Below are 18,113 nucleotides of genomic sequence, written 5' to 3'. Positions count from 1 at the left end.
ACAAGGTACGAGTGTAGACGTTGGTAAGGGTAACACGGTACGAGTGTAGACGTTGGTAAGGGTAACACGGTACGAGTGTAGACGTTGGTAAGGGTAACAAGGTACGAGTGTAGACGTTGGTAAGGGTAACAAGGTACGAGTGTAGACGTTGGTAAGGGTAACATGGTACGAGTGTAGACGTTGGTAAGGGTAACAAGGTACGAGTGTAGACGTTGGTAAGGGTAACATGGTACGAGTGCAGACGTTGGTAAGGGTAACATGGTACGAGTGCAGACGTTGGTAAGGGTAACAAGGTACGAGTGCAGACGTTGGTAAGGGTAACAAGGTACGAGTGCAGACGTTGGTAAGGGTAACAAGGTACGAGTGCAGACGTTGGTAAGGGTAACAAGGTACGAGTGCAGACGTTGGTAAGGGTAACAAGGTACGAGTGTAGACGTTGGTAAGGGTAACATGGTACGAGTGTAGACGTTGGTAAGGGTAACAAGGTACGAGTGTAGACGTTGGTAAGGGTAACATGGTACGAGTGCAGACGTTGGTAAGGGTAACATGGTACGAGTGCAGACGTTGGTAAGGGTAACAAGGTACGAGTGCAGACGTTGGTAAGGGTAACAAGGTACGAGTGCAGACGTTGGTAAGGGTAACAAGGTACGAGTGCAGACGTTGGTAAGGGTAACAAGGTACGAGTGCAGACGTTGGTAAGGGTAACAAGGTACGAGTGCAGACGTTGGTAAGGGTAACATGGTACGAGTGTAGACGTTGGTAAGGGTAACAAGGTACGAGTGCAGACGTTGGTAAGGGTAACAAGGTACGAGTGCAGACGTTGGTAAGGGTAACAAGGTACGAGTGCAGACGTTGGTAAGGGTAACAAGGTACGAGTGCAGACGTTGGTAAGGGTAACAAGGTACGAGTGCAGACGTTGGTAAGGGTAACAAGGTACGAGTGTAGACGTTGGTAAGGGTAACATGGTACGAGTGCAGACGTTGGTAAGGGTAACAAGGTACGAGTGCAGACGTTGGTAAGGGTAACATGGTACGAGTGCAGACGTTGGTAAGGGTAACAAGGTACGAGTGCAGACGTTGGTAAGGGTAACAAGGTACGAGTGTAGACGTTGGTAAGGGTAACATGGTACGAGTGCAGACGTTGGTAAGGGTAACAAGGTACGAGTGCAGACGTTGGTAAGGGTAACAAGGTACGAGTGCAGACGTTGGTAAGGGTAACAAGGTACGAGTGTAGACGTTGGTAAGGGTAACATGGTACGAGTGTAGACGTTGGTAAGGGTAACATGGTACGAGTGCAGACGTTGGTAAGGGTAACAAGGTACGAGTGTAGACGTTGGTAAGGGTAACAAGGTACGAGTGCAGACGTTGGTAAGGGTAACATGGTACGAGTGTAGACGTTGGTAAGGGTAACAAGGTACGAGTGCAGACGTTGGTAAGGGTAACATGGTACGAGTGTAGACGTTGGTAAGGGTAACAAGGTACGAGTGCAGACGTTGGTAAGGGTAACATGGTACGAGTGTAGACGTTGGTAAGGGTAACATGGTACGAGTGTAGACGTTGGTAAGGGTAACAAGGTACGAGTGCAGACGTTGGTAAGGGTAACATGGTACGAGTGTAGACGTTGGTAAGGGTAACATGGTACGAGTGTAGACGTTGGTAAGGGTAACAAGGTACGAGTGTAGACGTCGGTAAGGGTAACATGGTACGAGTGTAGACGTTGGTAAGGGTAACAAGGTACGAGTGTAGACGTCGGTAAGGGTAACAAGGTACGAGTGCAGACGTTGGTAAGGGTAACATGGTACGAGTGTAGACGTTGGTAAGGGTAACAAGGTACGAGTGTAGACGTCGGTAAGGGTAACATGGTACGAGTGCAGACGTTGGTAAGGGTAACATGGTACGAGTGTAGACGTTGGTAAGGGTAACATGGTACGAGTGTAGACGTTGGTAAGGGTAACAAGGTACGAGTGTAGACGTCGGTAAGGGTAACATGGTACGAGTGCAGACGTTGGTAAGAGTAACATGGTACGAGTGTAGACGTTGGTAAGGGTAACATGGTACGAGTGTAGACGTTGGTAAGGGTAACATGGTAAGGTAAGGTAACATGGTACGAGTGTAGACGTTGGTAAGGGTAACATGGTACGAGTGCAGACGTTGGTAAGGGTAACATGGTACGAGTGCAGACGTTGGTAAGGGTAACATGGTACGAGTGCAGACGTTGGTAAGGGTAACAAGGTACGAGTGTAGACGTTGGTAAGGGTAACATGGTACGAGTGCAGACGTTGGTAAGGGTAACATGGTACGAGTGCAGACGTTGGTAAGGGTAACAAGGTACGAGTGCAGACGTTGGTAAGGGTAACATGGTACGAGTGCAGACGTTGGTAAGGGTAACATGGTACGAGTGCAGACGTTGGTAAGGGTAACATGGTACGAGTGCAGACGTTGGTAAGGGTAACAAGGTACGAGTGTAGACGTTGGTAAGGGTAACATGGTACGAGTGCAGACGTTGGTAAGGGTAACATGGTACGAGTGCAGACGTTGGTAAGGGTAACATGGTACGAGTGCAGACGTTGGTAAGGGTAACATGGTACGAGTGTAGACGTTGGTAAGGGTAACAAGGTACGAGTGCAGACGTTGGTAAGGGTAACACGGTACGAGTGCAGACGTTGGTAAGGGTAACAAGGTACGAGTGTAGACGTTGGTAAGGGTAACATGGTACGAGTGCAGACGTTGGTAAGGGTAACAAGGTACGAGTGTAGACGTTGGTAAGGGTAACATGGTACGAGTGTAGACGTTGGTAAGGGTAACAAGGTACGAGTGCAGACGTTGGTAAGGGTAACAAGGTACGAGTGCAGACGTTGGTAAGGGTAACAAGGTACGAGTGCAGACGTTGGTAAGGGTAACAAGGTACGAGTGCAGACGTTGGTAAGGGTAACATGGTACGAGTGCAGACGTTGGTAAGGGTAACATGGTACGAGTGTAGACGTTGGTAAGGGTAACAAGGTACGAGTGCAGACGTTGGTAAGGGTAACAAGGTACGAGTGTAGACGTTGGTAAGGGTAACAAGGTACGAGTGCAGACGTTGGTAAGGGTAACATGGTACGAGTGCAGACGTTGGTAAGGGTAACATGGTACGAGTGCAGACGTTGGTAAGGGTAACATGGTACGAGTGTAGACGTTGGTAAGGGTAACATGGTACGAGTGCAGACGTTGGTAAGGGTAACATGGTACGAGTGTAGACGTTGGTAAGGGTAACATGGTACGAGTGCAGACGTTGGTAAGGGTAACATGGTACGAGTGTAGACGTTGGTAAGGGTAACATGGTACGAGTGTAGACGTTGGTAAGGGTAACATGGTACGAGTGCAGACGTTGGTAAGGGTAACATGGTACGAGTGCAGACGTTGGTAAGGGTAACATGGTACGAGTGTAGACGTTGGTAAGGGTAACAAGGTACGAGTGTAGACGTTGGTAAGGGTAACATGGTAAGGTAAGGTAACATGGTACGAGTGCAGACGTTGGTAAGGGTAACAAGGTACGAGTGCAGACGTTGGTAAGGGTAACAAGGTACGAGTGCAGACGTTGGTAAGGGTAACATGGTACGAGTGTAGACGTTGGTAAGGGTAACAAGGTACGAGTGTAGACGTTGGTAAGGGTAACATGGTACGAGTGTAGACGTTGGTAAGGGTAACAAGGTACGAGTGTAGACGTTGGTAAGGGTAACAAGGTACGAGTGTAGACGTTGGTAAGGGTAACATGGTACGAGTGTAGACGTTGGTAAGGGTAACATGGTACGAGTGTAGACGTTGGTAAGGGTAACAAGGTACGAGTGTAGACGTTGGTAAGGGTAACAAGGTACGAGTGTAGACGTTGGTAAGGGTAACATGGTACGAGTGTAGACGTTGGTAAGGGTAACAAGGTACGAGTGTAGACGTTGGTAAGGGTAACATGGTACGAGTGCAGACGTTGGTAAGGGTAACAAGGTACGAGTGTAGACGTTGGTAAGGGTAACAAGGTACGAGTGTAGACGTTGGTAAGGGTAACAAGGTACGAGTGCAGACGTTGGTAAGGGTAACAAGGTACGAGTGTAGACGTTGGTAAGGGTAACAAGGTACGAGTGTAGACGTTGGTAAGGGTAACAAGGTACGAGTGTAGACGTTGGTAAGGGTAACAAGGTACGAGTGCAGACGTTGGTAAGGGTAACATGGTACGAGTGCAGACGTTGGTAAGGGTAACATGGTACGAGTGCAGACGTTGGTAAGGGTAACATGGTACGAGTGTAGACGTTGGTAAGGGTAACAAGGTACGAGTGTAGACGTTGGTAAGGGTAACAAGGTACGAGTGTAGACGTTGGTAAGGGTAACATGGTACGAGTGCAGACGTTGGTAAGGGTAACATGGTACGAGTGTAGACGTCGGTAAGGGTAACATGGTACGAGTGTAGACGTTGGTAAGGGTAACAAGGTACGAGTGTAGACGTTGGTAAGGGTAACAAGGTACGAGTGCAGACGTTGGTAAGGGTAACAAGGTACGAGTGTAGACGTTGGTAAGGGTAACAAGGTACGAGTGTAGACGTTGGTAAGGGTAACAAGGTACGAGTGCAGACGTTGGTAAGGGTAACAAGGTACGAGTGCAGACGTTGGTAAGGGTAACATGGTACGAGTGTAGACGTTGGTAAGGGTAACAAGGTACGAGTGCAGACGTTGGTAAGGGTAACATGGTACGAGTGTAGACGTTGGTAAGGGTAACATGGTACGAGTGTAGACGTTGGTAAGGGTAACAAGGTACGAGTGTAGATGTTGGTAAGGGTAACAAGGTACGAGTGTAGACGTTGGTAAGGGTAACAAGGTACGAGTGCAGACGTTGGTAAGGGTAACATGGTACGAGTGTAGACGTTGGTAAGGGTAACATGGTACGAGTGCAGACGTTGGTAAGGGTAACAAGGTACGAGTGTAGACGTTGGTAAGGGTAACAAGGTACGAGTGTAGACGTTGGTAAGGGTAACAAGGTACGAGTGCAGACGTTGGTAAGGGTAACAAGGTACGAGTGTAGACGTTGGTAAGGGTAACAAGGTACGAGTGCAGACGTTGGTAAGGGTAACATGGTACGAGTGCAGACGTTGGTAAGGGTAACAAGGTACGAGTGTAGACGTTGGTAAGGGTAACATGGTACGAGTGTAGACGTCGGTAAGGGTAACATGGTACGAGTGCAGACGTTGGTAAGGGTAACATGGTACGAGTGTAGACGTTGGTAAGGGTAACAAGGTACGAGTGTAGACGTTGGTAAGGGTAACAAGGTACGAGTGTAGACGTTGGTAAGGGTAACAAGGTACGAGTGCAGACGTTGGTAAGGGTAACAAGGTACGAGTGTAGACGTTGGTAAGGGTAACATGGTACGAGTGTAGACGTTGGTAAGGGTAACAAGGTACGAGTGCAGACGTCGGTAAGGGTAACATGGTACGAGTGTAGACGTTGGTAAGGGTAACAAGGTACGAGTGCAGACGTCGGTAAGGGTAACATGGTACGAGTGCAGACGTTGGTAAGGGTAACAAGGTACGAGTGCAGACGTCGGTAAGGGTAACATGGTACGAGTGTAGACGTTGGTAAGGGTAACACGGTACGAGTGTAGACGTTGGTAAGGGTAACAAGGTACGAGTGTAGACGTTGGTAAGGGTAACATGGTACGAGTGCAGACGTTGGTAAGGGTAACACGGTACGAGTGTAGACGTTGGTAAGGGTAACAAGGTACGAGTGTAGACGTTGGTAAGGGTAACAAGGTACGAGTGCAGACGTTGGTAAGGGTAACAAGGTACGAGTGTAGACTTTGGTAAGGGTAACAAGGTACGAGTGCAGACGTCGGTAAGGGTAACATGGTACGAGTGTAGACGTTGGTAAGGGTAACATGGTACGAGTGCAGACGTTGGTAAGGGTAACATGGTACGAGTGTAGACGTTGGTAAGGGTAACACGGTACGAGTGCAGACGTTGGTAAGGGTAACAAGGTACGAGTGCAGACGTTGGTAAGGGTAACATGGTACGAGTGTAGACGTTGGTAAGGGTAACAAGGTACGAGTGTAGACGTTGGTAAGGGTAACATGGTACGAGTGTAGACGTTGGTAAGGGTAACAAGGTACGAGTGTAGACGTTGGTAAGGGTAACATGGTACGAGTGTAGACGTTGGTAAGGGTAACACGGTACGAGTGCAGACGTTGGTAAGGGTAACAAGGTACGAGTGTAGACGTTGGTAAGGGTAACATGGTACGAGTGTAGACGTTGGTAAGGGTAACAAGGTACGAGTGCAGACGTTGGTAAGGGTAACATGGTACGAGTGCAGACGTTGGTAAGGGTAACACGGTACGAGTGCAGACGTTGGTAAGGGTAACAAGGTACGAGTGTAGACGTTGGTAAGGGTAACAAGGTACGAGTGCAGACGTTGGTAAGGGTAACATGGTACGAGTGTAGACGTTGGTAAGGGTAACACGGTACGAGTGCAGACGTTGGTAAGGGTAACAAGGTACGAGTGCAGACGTTGGTAAGGGTAACAAGGTACGAGTGTAGACGTTGGTAAGGGTAACATGGTACGAGTGTAGACGTTGGTAAGGGTAACAAGGTACGAGTGCAGACGTTGGTAAGGGTAACATGGTACGAGTGCAGACGTTGGTAAGGGTAACAAGGTACGAGTGCAGACGTTGGTAAGGGTAACAAGGTACGAGTGTAGACGTTGGTAAGGGTAACATGGTACGAGTGCAGACGTTGGTAAGGGTAACAAGGTACGAGTGCAGACGTTGGTAAGGGTAACATGGTACGAGTGTAGACGTTGGTAAGGGTAACAAGGTACGAGTGCAGACGTTGGTAAGGGTAACAAGGTACGAGTGTAGACGTTGGTAAGGGTAACAAGGTACGAGTGTAGACGTTGGTAAGGGTAACAAGGTACGAGTGTAGACGTTGGTAAGGGTAACAAGGTACGAGTGTAGACGTTGGTAAGGGTAACATGGTACGAGTGTAGACGTTGGTAAGGGTAACAAGGTACGAGTGCAGACGTTGGTAAGGGTAACAAGGTACGAGTGTAGACGTTGGTAAGGGTAACATGGTACGAGTGCAGACGTTGGTAAGGGTAACAAGGTACGAGTGCAGACGTTGGTAAGGGTAACAAGGTACGAGTGCAGACGTTGGTAAGGGTAACAAGGTACGAGTGCAGACGTTGGTAAGGGTAACAAGGTACGAGTGTAGACGTTGGTAAGGGTAACAAGGTACGAGTGCAGACGTTGGTAAGGGTAACATGGTACGAGTGTAGACGTTGGTAAGGGTAACAAGGTACGAGTGCAGACGTTGGTAAGGGTAACAAGGTACGAGTGTAGACGTTGGTAAGGGTAACATGGTACGAGTGTAGACGTTGGTAAGGGTAACAAGGTACGAGTGCAGACGTTGGTAAGGGTAACATGGTACGAGTGCAGACGTTGGTAAGGGTAACATGGTACGAGTGCAGACGTTGGTAAGGGTAACAAGGTACGAGTGCAGACGTTGGTAAGGGTAACATGGTACGAGTGTAGACGTTGGTAAGGGTAACATGGTACGAGTGTAGACGTTGGTAAGGGTAACAAGGTACGAGTGTAGACGTTGGTAAGGGTAACAAGGTACGAGTGTAGACGTTGGTAAGGGTAACAAGGTACGAGTGTAGACGTTGGTAAGGGTAACAAGGTACGAGTGTAGACGTTGGTAAGGGTAACATGGTACGAGTGTAGACGTTGGTAAGGGTAACAAGGTACGAGTGCAGACGTTGGTAAGGGTAACAAGGTACGAGTGTAGACGTTGGTAAGGGTAACATGGTACGAGTGCAGACGTTGGTAAGGGTAACAAGGTACGAGTGCAGACGTTGGTAAGGGTAACAAGGTACGAGTGCAGACGTTGGTAAGGGTAACATGGTACGAGTGCAGACGTTGGTAAGGGTAACATGGTACGAGTGCAGACGTTGGTAAGGGTAACAAGGTACGAGTGCAGACGTTGGTAAGGGTAACATGGTACGAGTGTAGACGTTGGTAAGGGTAACATGGTACGAGTGTAGACGTTGGTAAGGGTAACATGGTACGAGTGTAGACGTTGGTAAGGGTAACATGGTACGAGTGCAGACGTTGGTAAGGGTAACATGGTACGAGTGTAGACGTTGGTAAGGGTAACAAGGTACGAGTGTAGACGTTGGTAAGGGTAACAAGGTACGAGTGTAGACGTTGGTAAGGGTAACAAGGTACGAGTGTAGACGTTGGTAAGGGTAACAAGGTACGAGTGTAGACGTTGGTAAGGGTAACAAGGTACGAGTGTAGACGTTGGTAAGGGTAACAAGGTACGAGTGTAGACGTTGGTAAGGGTAACAAGGTACGAGTGTAGACGTTGGTAAGGGTAACAAGGTACGAGTGCAGACGTTGGTAAGGGTAACATGGTACGAGTGTAGACGTTGGTAAGGGTAACAAGGTACGAGTGTAGACGTTGGTAAGGGTAACATGGTACGAGTGCAGACGTTGGTAAGGGTAACAAGGTACGAGTGTAGACGTTGGTAAGGGTAACAAGGTACGAGTGTAGACGTTGGTAAGGGTAACATGGTACGAGTGCAGACGTTGGTAAGGGTAACAAGGTACGAGTGCAGACGTTGGTAAGGGTAACATGGTAAGGTAAGGTAACATGGTAAGGGTAACATGGTACGAGTGCAGACGTTGGTAAGGGTAGTGTACAAGAGGGTTGATCAAAACTTTTGAAAGTTCGATGTTAGGCATCAGACGTGACTCACCCTCACACCTTACGCAGAAGGTAATGGATTCAAATCCCTCTCCAGTAACCTAAGCAACACATCCCAGCTGACACTCCACGGTGCCACTGAGGGAGTGCTGCACTGTAAGAGTGCAGCACAATGTCACAAAATGTCACAAGGATTCATACTGGAGCAAACTCAGACAAAATTGAAAACACAGGGAAGTCTGGGGAGATGGGTGTGCTGTCACATAAGATGACAAGGTCAGAAGACCAAAGACCTACTCTGAGAGGCAGGATTGAAGAAATCATCTTCGAGGGAGGAAGAGGAGGAGGAGGAAAGGTGTATGGAGGGAATGCTAGATTTTAAGGCCATGGAAGGTGAATGTGTAACCTCCAGGAGCAATGAAAACCATGGTCTACAGAGGTGGAGATCTTATTGAAAATTATATTATCCCATGGGGACTTGACAGAGTGGATGCTGAAGGGCTGTTGCTCTTTGTGGGAGACTAAATTAAGGGAACAGAACACAGTTTAAAAATAAAGGGTTTTCCCATTCAAGATGGGGGGGGTCAAGGAGAAATTTTTCTGAGGGCAGTGAATTTATGGAACTGTCTTTTCCCAACAAAAAGCAGTAAGAGTGGGGTAATTTCCCATTTTAAGGCAACGTGAAATAAACTCTCTTCAGTCAAGAACCTAATGGTATTGCGTGTAGGCAGGAACATGGAGTTCAAGCCATAATCATATCAGCCATGATCTTACTGAATGATAGGGCAGGCTAGACGGGCCGAGTGGTCTATATGTTTGCACAACTTGAAAACTGTGACAGTGTCGTATCGGGAACCTACATCTAAAGCAGATTAAAACATTTACAATTAGCAGAATGTGTGTCATGCTGGAATGTCTAACAATGACACATGTACATAGTACACTTTGAACAACTGTTGAGAAACAGGATTAGATCGGAGATAAAAGACAGCCTCTTTATATTCTTTGTGCTCCACTCATACAATTTGGTGACATCTGCAGTTATTGCTAATTTATTCCAATTACTTTCAAAGTGAAACTACTGGAATGTACACCCAAGGCCAAACCTTACATTTGAATGGTTGCTGCCTTTGTTACAATAACAGTCATTATCTTTGACAATCACCTTTAGAATAGATTCACTGTCATTTTTCTTGCTTATATTTATGCCTCCACAAAGCCTTGAAACGAGAAATAAGGAGAAGAGTTTTCCGTTTCTCGTCTTTCAGATGCTGCATTTAATTACAATTGTGTTGGATCAAAGGTTCATTTCAACCAATTCCCAAAATAACCTCAAACCTTAACACAGAAAAGGAAAGCCAAAAAGGCCTTTATTGGGACTTGAAAGTTACCAAGTAGCTGCAACTTCTGGACAGAGAATAAGTTTGAGCAAAAGGAAGCAGAAACAACAGGATCTTAAGAAGAGGAGAGGACCCTTTAGCCCTTCACTGAGATCATGGCTGATCTGTAAGCTCACTCCAGATGGCTGGCATGCCTCTCAAAACTGTATAGGCATGATGGCAGAGGAGTCCTTTCAGCCCACTGAGTCCATGCTGGCTCTCTGTATGGCAATCCAGTCAGTCCCAACCCCTTTATTTCGCTCAAGAGCCCTCCAATTTGCTTCTGAAATCATCCATTGCCTCCTCTTCTACAGTCCTCACTGGCAATGGGTTCCAGGCTGGTTGCACCCACTGGGTTAAAAACACTCTTGCCCATATCAGCAACCTTGAACTATCAGGTGACAGCAACACACTCTCTTTCTTTATTTTTCTCTCTCGTCCAATCTCCATTATTCCAACAAAGACAATGCCAATCTTGTAGCTAAAATCCCTTATCCCGGAAATTATTCTGGTTAAACTCCTCTCAAAGTCCCGCACATCCTCCATAAAGTGGTCAAACATGGACAGAAGTGCTGGCCTTGGCAATGATGCTCACATCTAAGAGTAGACAAAACAAAAACTGGCTTCGAAGGGAGGACACCACAGATTTACCAGAGTGATACGTGGACTCAGAGGGTTAGGTTACAGTAAGTTGTCACGGACTGCAGAGGTTCAAGAAAGCAGCTCACCGCCAACTTCTCAAGGGGGAACCAGGGATGGGTAATAAATGCTGGGCCCAGCCAGTGACACCCACATCCCATGAGTGCACTAAAATAAAGAATTGGACACAATGCTTGACTGGTGGCCTAACTGGAGCATTACAAAAGTTCCACTGAGCATACCCCTGCTCATGTATGCAATAACTCCATTTAGGAAGCCCAAGATCCCAGTGGGTTTTTTTTTAAAGTGCCCTAGTGTACCCTGTCACCTTCAAGATTAGTATCTTTTAACAACTTTGCTGAATAAAAATGCAGAGTTAAATTTAACAACTGACCTACCATCATCAATGGAAGAAAGTTCCAAGTTTTAAACATTGAGGTGTTCACTCCTAAAAGGCTTGATCTCGTCCATGTACCCTCACCCGAGAATGCTCATCCAGGAGAAACAACTTCTATCAGTCCCATTAGTTCAGTTTAATGTCCTGCAGACCTCAATCAAATCACCCATTACCTGCCTAGTCCCAGGCCACAATATCGATCTCTAACCTAACCTTTGGACATCAGGGTAAACAAAAACAGAAACTGCTGGAAAAGCTCAGCAGGTCTGGCAGCAACGGTGGAGAAAAATCAAAGCACTGGCAAACCCACCAATCTTGGCCATTCTGAAATGGCCTTAAGGTGGTCCAATCACAGTGCTGTTAGAAAGACAGCTCCAGTATTTGACCTAGTGACAAGGATGGAACAGCAAGATAATTTCAAAATCAGGATGGTGAATGGCTTGAAGGGGAATTTGCAGGTGGAATAGAGTTCCCACTTAACTGCTGCCATCATCCTTCGAGATGGAAGAAGACAGAGTTCTGTAAGGTGCTGCTGAAGCAGCTCAGGGGACTGGCTGCAGAATATCCTGTAAATAGTACATACCACAGCCTGTGGGGATGAATGATTAAGGTGGTGACTGATTGTGAAATTTAATCTGCAGACCCCAGATCCGCTCCCTCCTCTAGGATATTGAGACATACTGGCAGACAGCCAAACAGAAAAGACAAACTGGTAGTACAAGAAATTTCTAATTCTCTTACACCAATCAGGAAAGGAGCTAAACCCTAACAGCTTTCTAGGGAGTTAAACAACAGGGTGATCAGGAGATTGTCAACATGCTCCATGACAAATCCCTGGAGGCTTCAGAGAGAAGCAAAGTGTGAAATCTTCATCAAAGTCAAAAAGCACATTATAAACTTACTACTGTTTGATTAATATTCAAACACCTTTTCCAAACAAATAAAAGCCAATAAAGCCACATTCAGACAATGTGGCTCGAACTCGAGTTTGAAAGGTAACAGAACAGCTCTAGAAGTAGTACACGTTTTTTTTTAAAAAGAGGTGGATAAAAACTGGGGCAATTAAGAATGAGTTAAAACTGTCTCTATATTCAAAATTTCCAATCACACATTGATAACCACAACCACATTACTCTAAACCTCAACAACTGAATGACTAAACAGATTTCAGGGTATTTTTGTATTAAGAATAATAATAGCCACCAGAAAGGCTTTAAAAACAGAAATTTCTGTATTATTTCATTGAATTGGGGTTTTATGGTATTTGTTACCAGTTTCTAATTGCCCTTGGATTGAAATTCCTTGCTCAATTAATTTCAGACAGCAGTTAAGAGTCACCACATGTAGGTCAGACCAGGAAAGGATAGCAGATTTCCTTCCCTAAAGCACATGAATGAACTAGACAGTGTTTTATTTAAGTGACAAGCAACAAGGGAGTTTAATTATCATTACTCAGGCCAACTTTCAAAGTTGCATGACCAATTAGGAACAGAAGCCCAGTTTACAGGGAAATGAAAAACAAAACTTTTCACTGTACTTCGGTGTATGTGACAACACTAAATTAAATCAAAATGCAATGGGAGTGCTTAGTGACGGAGACAAAAGCTACAATAATATACATAATCTAAACTGAGAATTGTGTCATTTTCCTGGGCTCTCTGGCTCAGGTAGGTAAAGTTTTGCAGGGTCTTTATTTAAAGAATATATAGCTTTCCCAAGGGAAAGAGAGGATAGAGGTACAGCGACCGAGGTCAGAGGCTGAACTTCAAAAGTAACTGACTGGTTGTGAAATATCCTGAGGCTATGATAAAGCATTTTTAAAACAAGAACATGATGTTTTCAAGGTGAAGTTAGAAAGCTATACATTCACATCAACTAGTTCACGCAAAAACACCTCGAGCATTGAACTGAGCTGTCAGGTTGGAAACAAGGAAGGAAGAAAGGGGTGTCATTAACACTTGCCAATGATGAGCCACCAACACTGAGTGCTTCTGGCATCCATGGCTAGAGGACCTGAAATATGGAGCAGCCATGAAAGGCTGCGAGAAAACACAAGTTGCCCACTTCACATTTCAACAGGGGGCAATTTCCCTTTGCTTCATAGAATGCCCAGCCTGTGACAAGCAAATCTCTTTCAAAATTTAATCCACTTGTCTGACAGACAAACCACTCAAAAAGAAAACCACCTCCATTTCCCAGAGCAAGAAATGTCACAGTACAGTTCCAGGTGATTCCAATTAATGACCACTAACAATGTATTCTGCTGTCCTTAATATTATTGCATTAATTTCACAACATGGAACAAAAAGGCTCTTTGTGCCACAGTTCTCACACAGCTCAAACCTTTCCCCTCCCATCCCACTTTGAGATCTGTCTTAGAATCTATTCATTTAACCAGGATTTCTCAATCTAATCACAAAATATTCTTGTGTGATTGATCATCACGTTTGGTCTGACAAGAGACTGATTTTTTTTTCCCTGCTATTAAAGGCATCAAGGAGAATGGGGATAAAACAGGGGTATGACATTGAGATCACAAATCAACCATGAGCATACCGAATGGACAGACTTGAAGGGTCTCATGACTCACTTTGCTCCTGGGCTCTGTTTCTACAACAATCTGAAGCATCTTGGAACGTTTTACTGTGTAAAGACACTAGAGAAATACAAATTGTTCTTGAAACAGAGCCATTGTGAGGCAGTTAATGATGCCAATCAGAAACACATTACATGCATCATTGCTGAGATTAAGGTACAGGGCACACGCTCCTCAGAACGGACCTGAACATCACTCTGCAGTCACTGCATTGCCTGATTTGAAAGTAACTTGCATGTTGTATTGCCCAAGAGCATGTTTAAAAATAAATCAGTAGGACTTCAGCAACCCTCTCAAAGCCACTGTGTAGTAGTAATAAACTGGGACAGCTGCCAGTGTTGAAATAAATGGGAAATGCTGACAGTAAAGCACAATGGAATTCAGCAACAACAGGACACAAGGTTCATGGACAGGAAGCAAACTCCTCCAACGGGAGTTCAAGTACAGAAACACAGAGGTTAAAATGGAAGAAACTCTTGAGGCAAAGGCAGCTCCTGAGAAAGATGCAGAAAGCAGATGCTTTGAGAGGCCATGGTGGGTGGGGAGATACGATAAAGACAGCATCTATGTTGGCCACTGGTCAGAATGGGAACAAACCCGAAGAGGAGCTCCTGAACAAGACAGGAATATCAGAATCCCGACAGTGCGGAAGCAGGCTATTCGGCCCCTCAAAGCCACACGGACTCTCCGAAGAGTATCTCACCAGAACCGCTCCCCTACCCTCTCCTTGTAATTCTGCATTTCCCATGGTTAACCTACCTAGCCTGCGTATCTTTGGTCTGTGGGAGGAAACTGGGGCACCTAAGAGAAACTGACACAGACATGGAGAGAATGTGCAAACACTACACAGACCATTGTCCAAGGCTGGAACTGAACCTGGGCCCCTGCCACTATGGGGCAGCAGTGCTAACCACTGAGCCACTTTGCCACCTGAGTCAGGCTGTGGTCCAAGTGAGGTGGGTATAGTAAGCCGGAAAGTGAAAGAAGGTTTGGGGAAACAGAAGTATGGAGGAGGAAGCAGAGTGCAATGGGGGAAAGGAATACTGATTGTAAAGAAGGCATCAATTCTAAAGCTGCAATTTCAGAGGTCAGAAAGGTTCATGCCCCCAATATCTGCTGATTTATACAGTCTGGGCTTTCTCTCACTGAGAATTGATAGTGGCACAGGGGATGGAATATGCTGAGTCTTAAAATGTGAACCACGTGAAAATGCTCACCCATGCCAATAAACAGCAGCTGCCCCGAAAGGCTGGGACATGATTTCAAAATCAGTGCCAGGTCTTTCACTAAAGATGCACAAAGAGCAGCAGATAGTGGTTCTATTAATCACTTCAAATCAGAGATCAATAGTTGCTTAACGGAGTAAGGGTATCGAAGGAGATGGAGTAAAGGTGCTCCATTGGAGTTATGTACAGACAGATCTGCCATGATCTTAATGAATGGTGAATGAATGAAAGAGCACTGGCCTTTTCCAGGGATTATACATTTCACACAATTCCTTTTGATACTTCATTTTACACACATGCCATGTGAAAGGATTCTGATCCAAAACAGATTTCGATTGTTCTATACCAGATACATCCCTGCTTACAGATTAATTGAAGCATATATTACAGTCTCACAAAGATTAATAATAGGAACTATGCTTCACCAGAAGGCTATTAAACAACAGAAACATCTGCCTTCTAATCCTAAACCACTAGGATTCAGGCCAGTCAGCTCAACCCGAAACCGCCGTAGGAATATAGACTCTCCAATCGTTTCTAAAATTAAATAAATGCTGTGTGTGGTGCTCCGGTAACTGGAAGGTCACAGGTACACGGGTAGGACCATGAGGCTAACACGTAAATCCCTAAAGCAAGCTCTCTGTAAGGTGAACCAACAACATCCACTCTGACCTGCTCTTGCTCCACAGTTCTGAAAATGTTTGCTTCAGTCCCCACAGGGTAAACATATAAACGCTGCACAGGACATTGTAAAAATGTTTTGCTGAAGTGATAACAGTTGAAAAGTTATAACTATCTGAAAAGATTAAAACAGGCTGGGCTCATTTGACTGGAAAAAAAAAGATCGAGGAGGTGACTTGATCAAAGTGATTAAAATTATGAGAGGATTTGATATGATGATTGAGAGGCAGACCAGGATACGGGATCATAAGATAGTCAGCAAGGAGGAATTCGGTAGAAACTTCAAACAAAGAATGGTTAGAAACTCAGTACCACAAACACTGACGGTCAATGGAATGCAAATGCATTTAAGGGGATAGGTTGAGGTCGTAAGGAATAGAGGAATATGCTGATGGGACATGAAGACAATGGATATGAGTAACTTTGTGTGATGCATAAACACTGCAGAGGCACGTAGGGCAGAATCTGTGCTGTAATTACCATATAATATGGTAAAGGAGACAAACTGGCCACAACTCCAACTGCAAGCTTCCCCTTTCCCAGTGGATTCTGATCATTCTAACCTGAACCAGAGCAGCAATAGTGCCACCTAAAGGCAAGCTGACAACATCACCCACAGCACAAGAAAATCAACTCTGACAATTTCAGATACTAAAATTCTGCACAAGTTAACAAAGAAAATCACAGATTCAACTCAGTTTCACCAGGAGAAAGACAAATAGATCTTTGAAGTATTTCTTTCTTTCACAGAGTACAACTACTATACTTTAAGAGATCATTAACTTTACGTGTTCTACGAGGGAACACTATAGATACAAAAATACCTTGAAAGTAATTAATCTTGATGGAGAGACAAGACAGGAAATAAGCCTGAGGTTACATCATGTTCTGGTTAATGAAGGGGAGAATAGGTAAAGTAGCTCCACTTCGCACAAGTCCCACAAATTGATCCCTGGAGTTAGTACTTAATAAAATTGGCTGTCATATAATCACCTACAGAACACTACCCAGAGCATGGCCATTATGGCGCAGTTTATACATCTACACAGCCAATCAAGAAAGTGCTTGGACAATCTCGCCATCAGACTAGAGTTATCAATCTGAACTTCAATTCAACTCAAGTCAAAACAGGATCAACAAGAACTGATAAATGGCATTCCACACTTATTTTTCATATTATGACTACATTAAAGCAGGAACAGCTGTAAATACATTCACCTACAGATGTTACTAAGGTAGGAATTAGATCGCATGGAGAACAAGAGAACTGTAGTTTGCAGAAGGAAGAGTGGGCCGAGAAACAGTACAACGTAATACATTACTAAATATTCTAGATTTCCAGCACCTGCACGAAGAGCAGATGAGACTGGGAAGTGCCAGCACTTGTGGGGACAGGAGCAAAGGTAACTCTTCAGCTCAATGACCTGTCACCGGTCCTGAGGGCCAGTGACTGACCTGAAACATTAACCCAGTTTCTCTGTCCACAGATGCTGTGGAATTGTAGCACATGCAGTGTGACAGTGAGTGGGAGCATGCAAGAATGGAAGGTGGCTGGAGATAAACAAAAAAATGAAGGGGCCATGGTGTACTGTCTCTTAAAGGGTGGCAGTCATGAAGTGTTCAAAAGCATGAAGCTGGTATAGATGAGGCGTCTTCAGTTCTGGCACCACACTTCAGTAAGGCAGCAAAGGCTGGAAGGAAAGCACTGCAGATGATCCAGAATGACAGCAGGGCTGAAAGGAGTAAATTATTAGGGCATTGCATAAACCTGGTTCATCGTTCCTTCAGCAAAGTGGGGTGCTAAAATTGGGACATTTAAAATGATAGACAAGCTGACAAGATAGATCGATTGATCAACAGATGGATTGAGAGAAACTATTTCTCTTGGTGAGTGAGGCTGGAACTGGGTCATCTGAAGGTAATGTCAGGAGCAGTTTGTCACTGAAAGGGGATGGACATCAAGGTGTGGAAGACAAGAGTGAAAACACAGTGCTGCCTGATCTAACGGAATGGTGCAAAAGACAGCAGGGGCTGGACAAACTCCTGCAACACTTATAAAAGCAAAGCATTTAAAACAAGCAACTGAAAAGGAGGAGTCCAATCACTGATGACAGTAGTCTGCATTGCCTTCTACCTGAGGATGGTAAACTGACCTGAGGACAGATGGTGGACCCGGAGGCAGGCCTGTACTGGGCAGGATTTGAAGCGCAATGGTTGGAGGAGCTTCTTTTTGTTCAGGTTCGGGGAAGCTCGCACTTGCAGCTAAGTTTGGCAAAAATAAAATCAAAATTCAAATTAAAACAGTATGTCTCAATTACACATGTTTTCATGTCACTAATTGAACAGATTTACTGGGCTGTTAAGGTGAGTGCTTTCTCGTTGTATGTTAAAGACACAAATTACGTTCTTGTAACTAAGTACAAACATGCAATTTACATTCACTGTACGGCACATCTGAACATCCCGCCTCCGATCGT

General features: G+C 45.2%; 1 protein-coding gene across 5 annotated transcripts in view; it reads right to left on the bottom strand.

Annotated features, from left to right (window-relative positions):
- Positions 1-18,113, bottom strand: part of nup214 (nucleoporin 214) — a 188,923-nt gene that overhangs the window by 104,350 nt on the left and 66,460 nt on the right. For all 5 annotated transcript variants that reach the window (XR_015760678.1, XR_015760677.1, XR_015760679.1 and 2 more), the window contains one exon: positions 17,790-17,898. Coding sequence is in view for 2 of the 5 variants with exons in the window: in XM_087998212.1 (XP_087854338.1) it covers positions 17,790-17,898 (109 nt within the window). In the remaining 3 variants the exon portion in view is untranslated. The remainder of the gene's footprint in view (positions 1-17,789; positions 17,899-18,113) is intronic.

This window comes from Chiloscyllium plagiosum, unplaced genomic scaffold, assembly GCF_037043375.1.
Source record: "Chiloscyllium plagiosum isolate Xiang-an unplaced genomic scaffold, Cpla_swu_hap1 HiC_scaffold_21, whole genome shotgun sequence".
In the NCBI taxonomy this organism is placed as follows: domain Eukaryota; kingdom Metazoa; phylum Chordata; class Chondrichthyes; order Orectolobiformes; family Hemiscylliidae; genus Chiloscyllium; species Chiloscyllium plagiosum.
The sequence above is the reverse complement of the archived record's forward strand: the minus strand, read 5'-3'. Positions and strand labels throughout refer to the sequence as shown.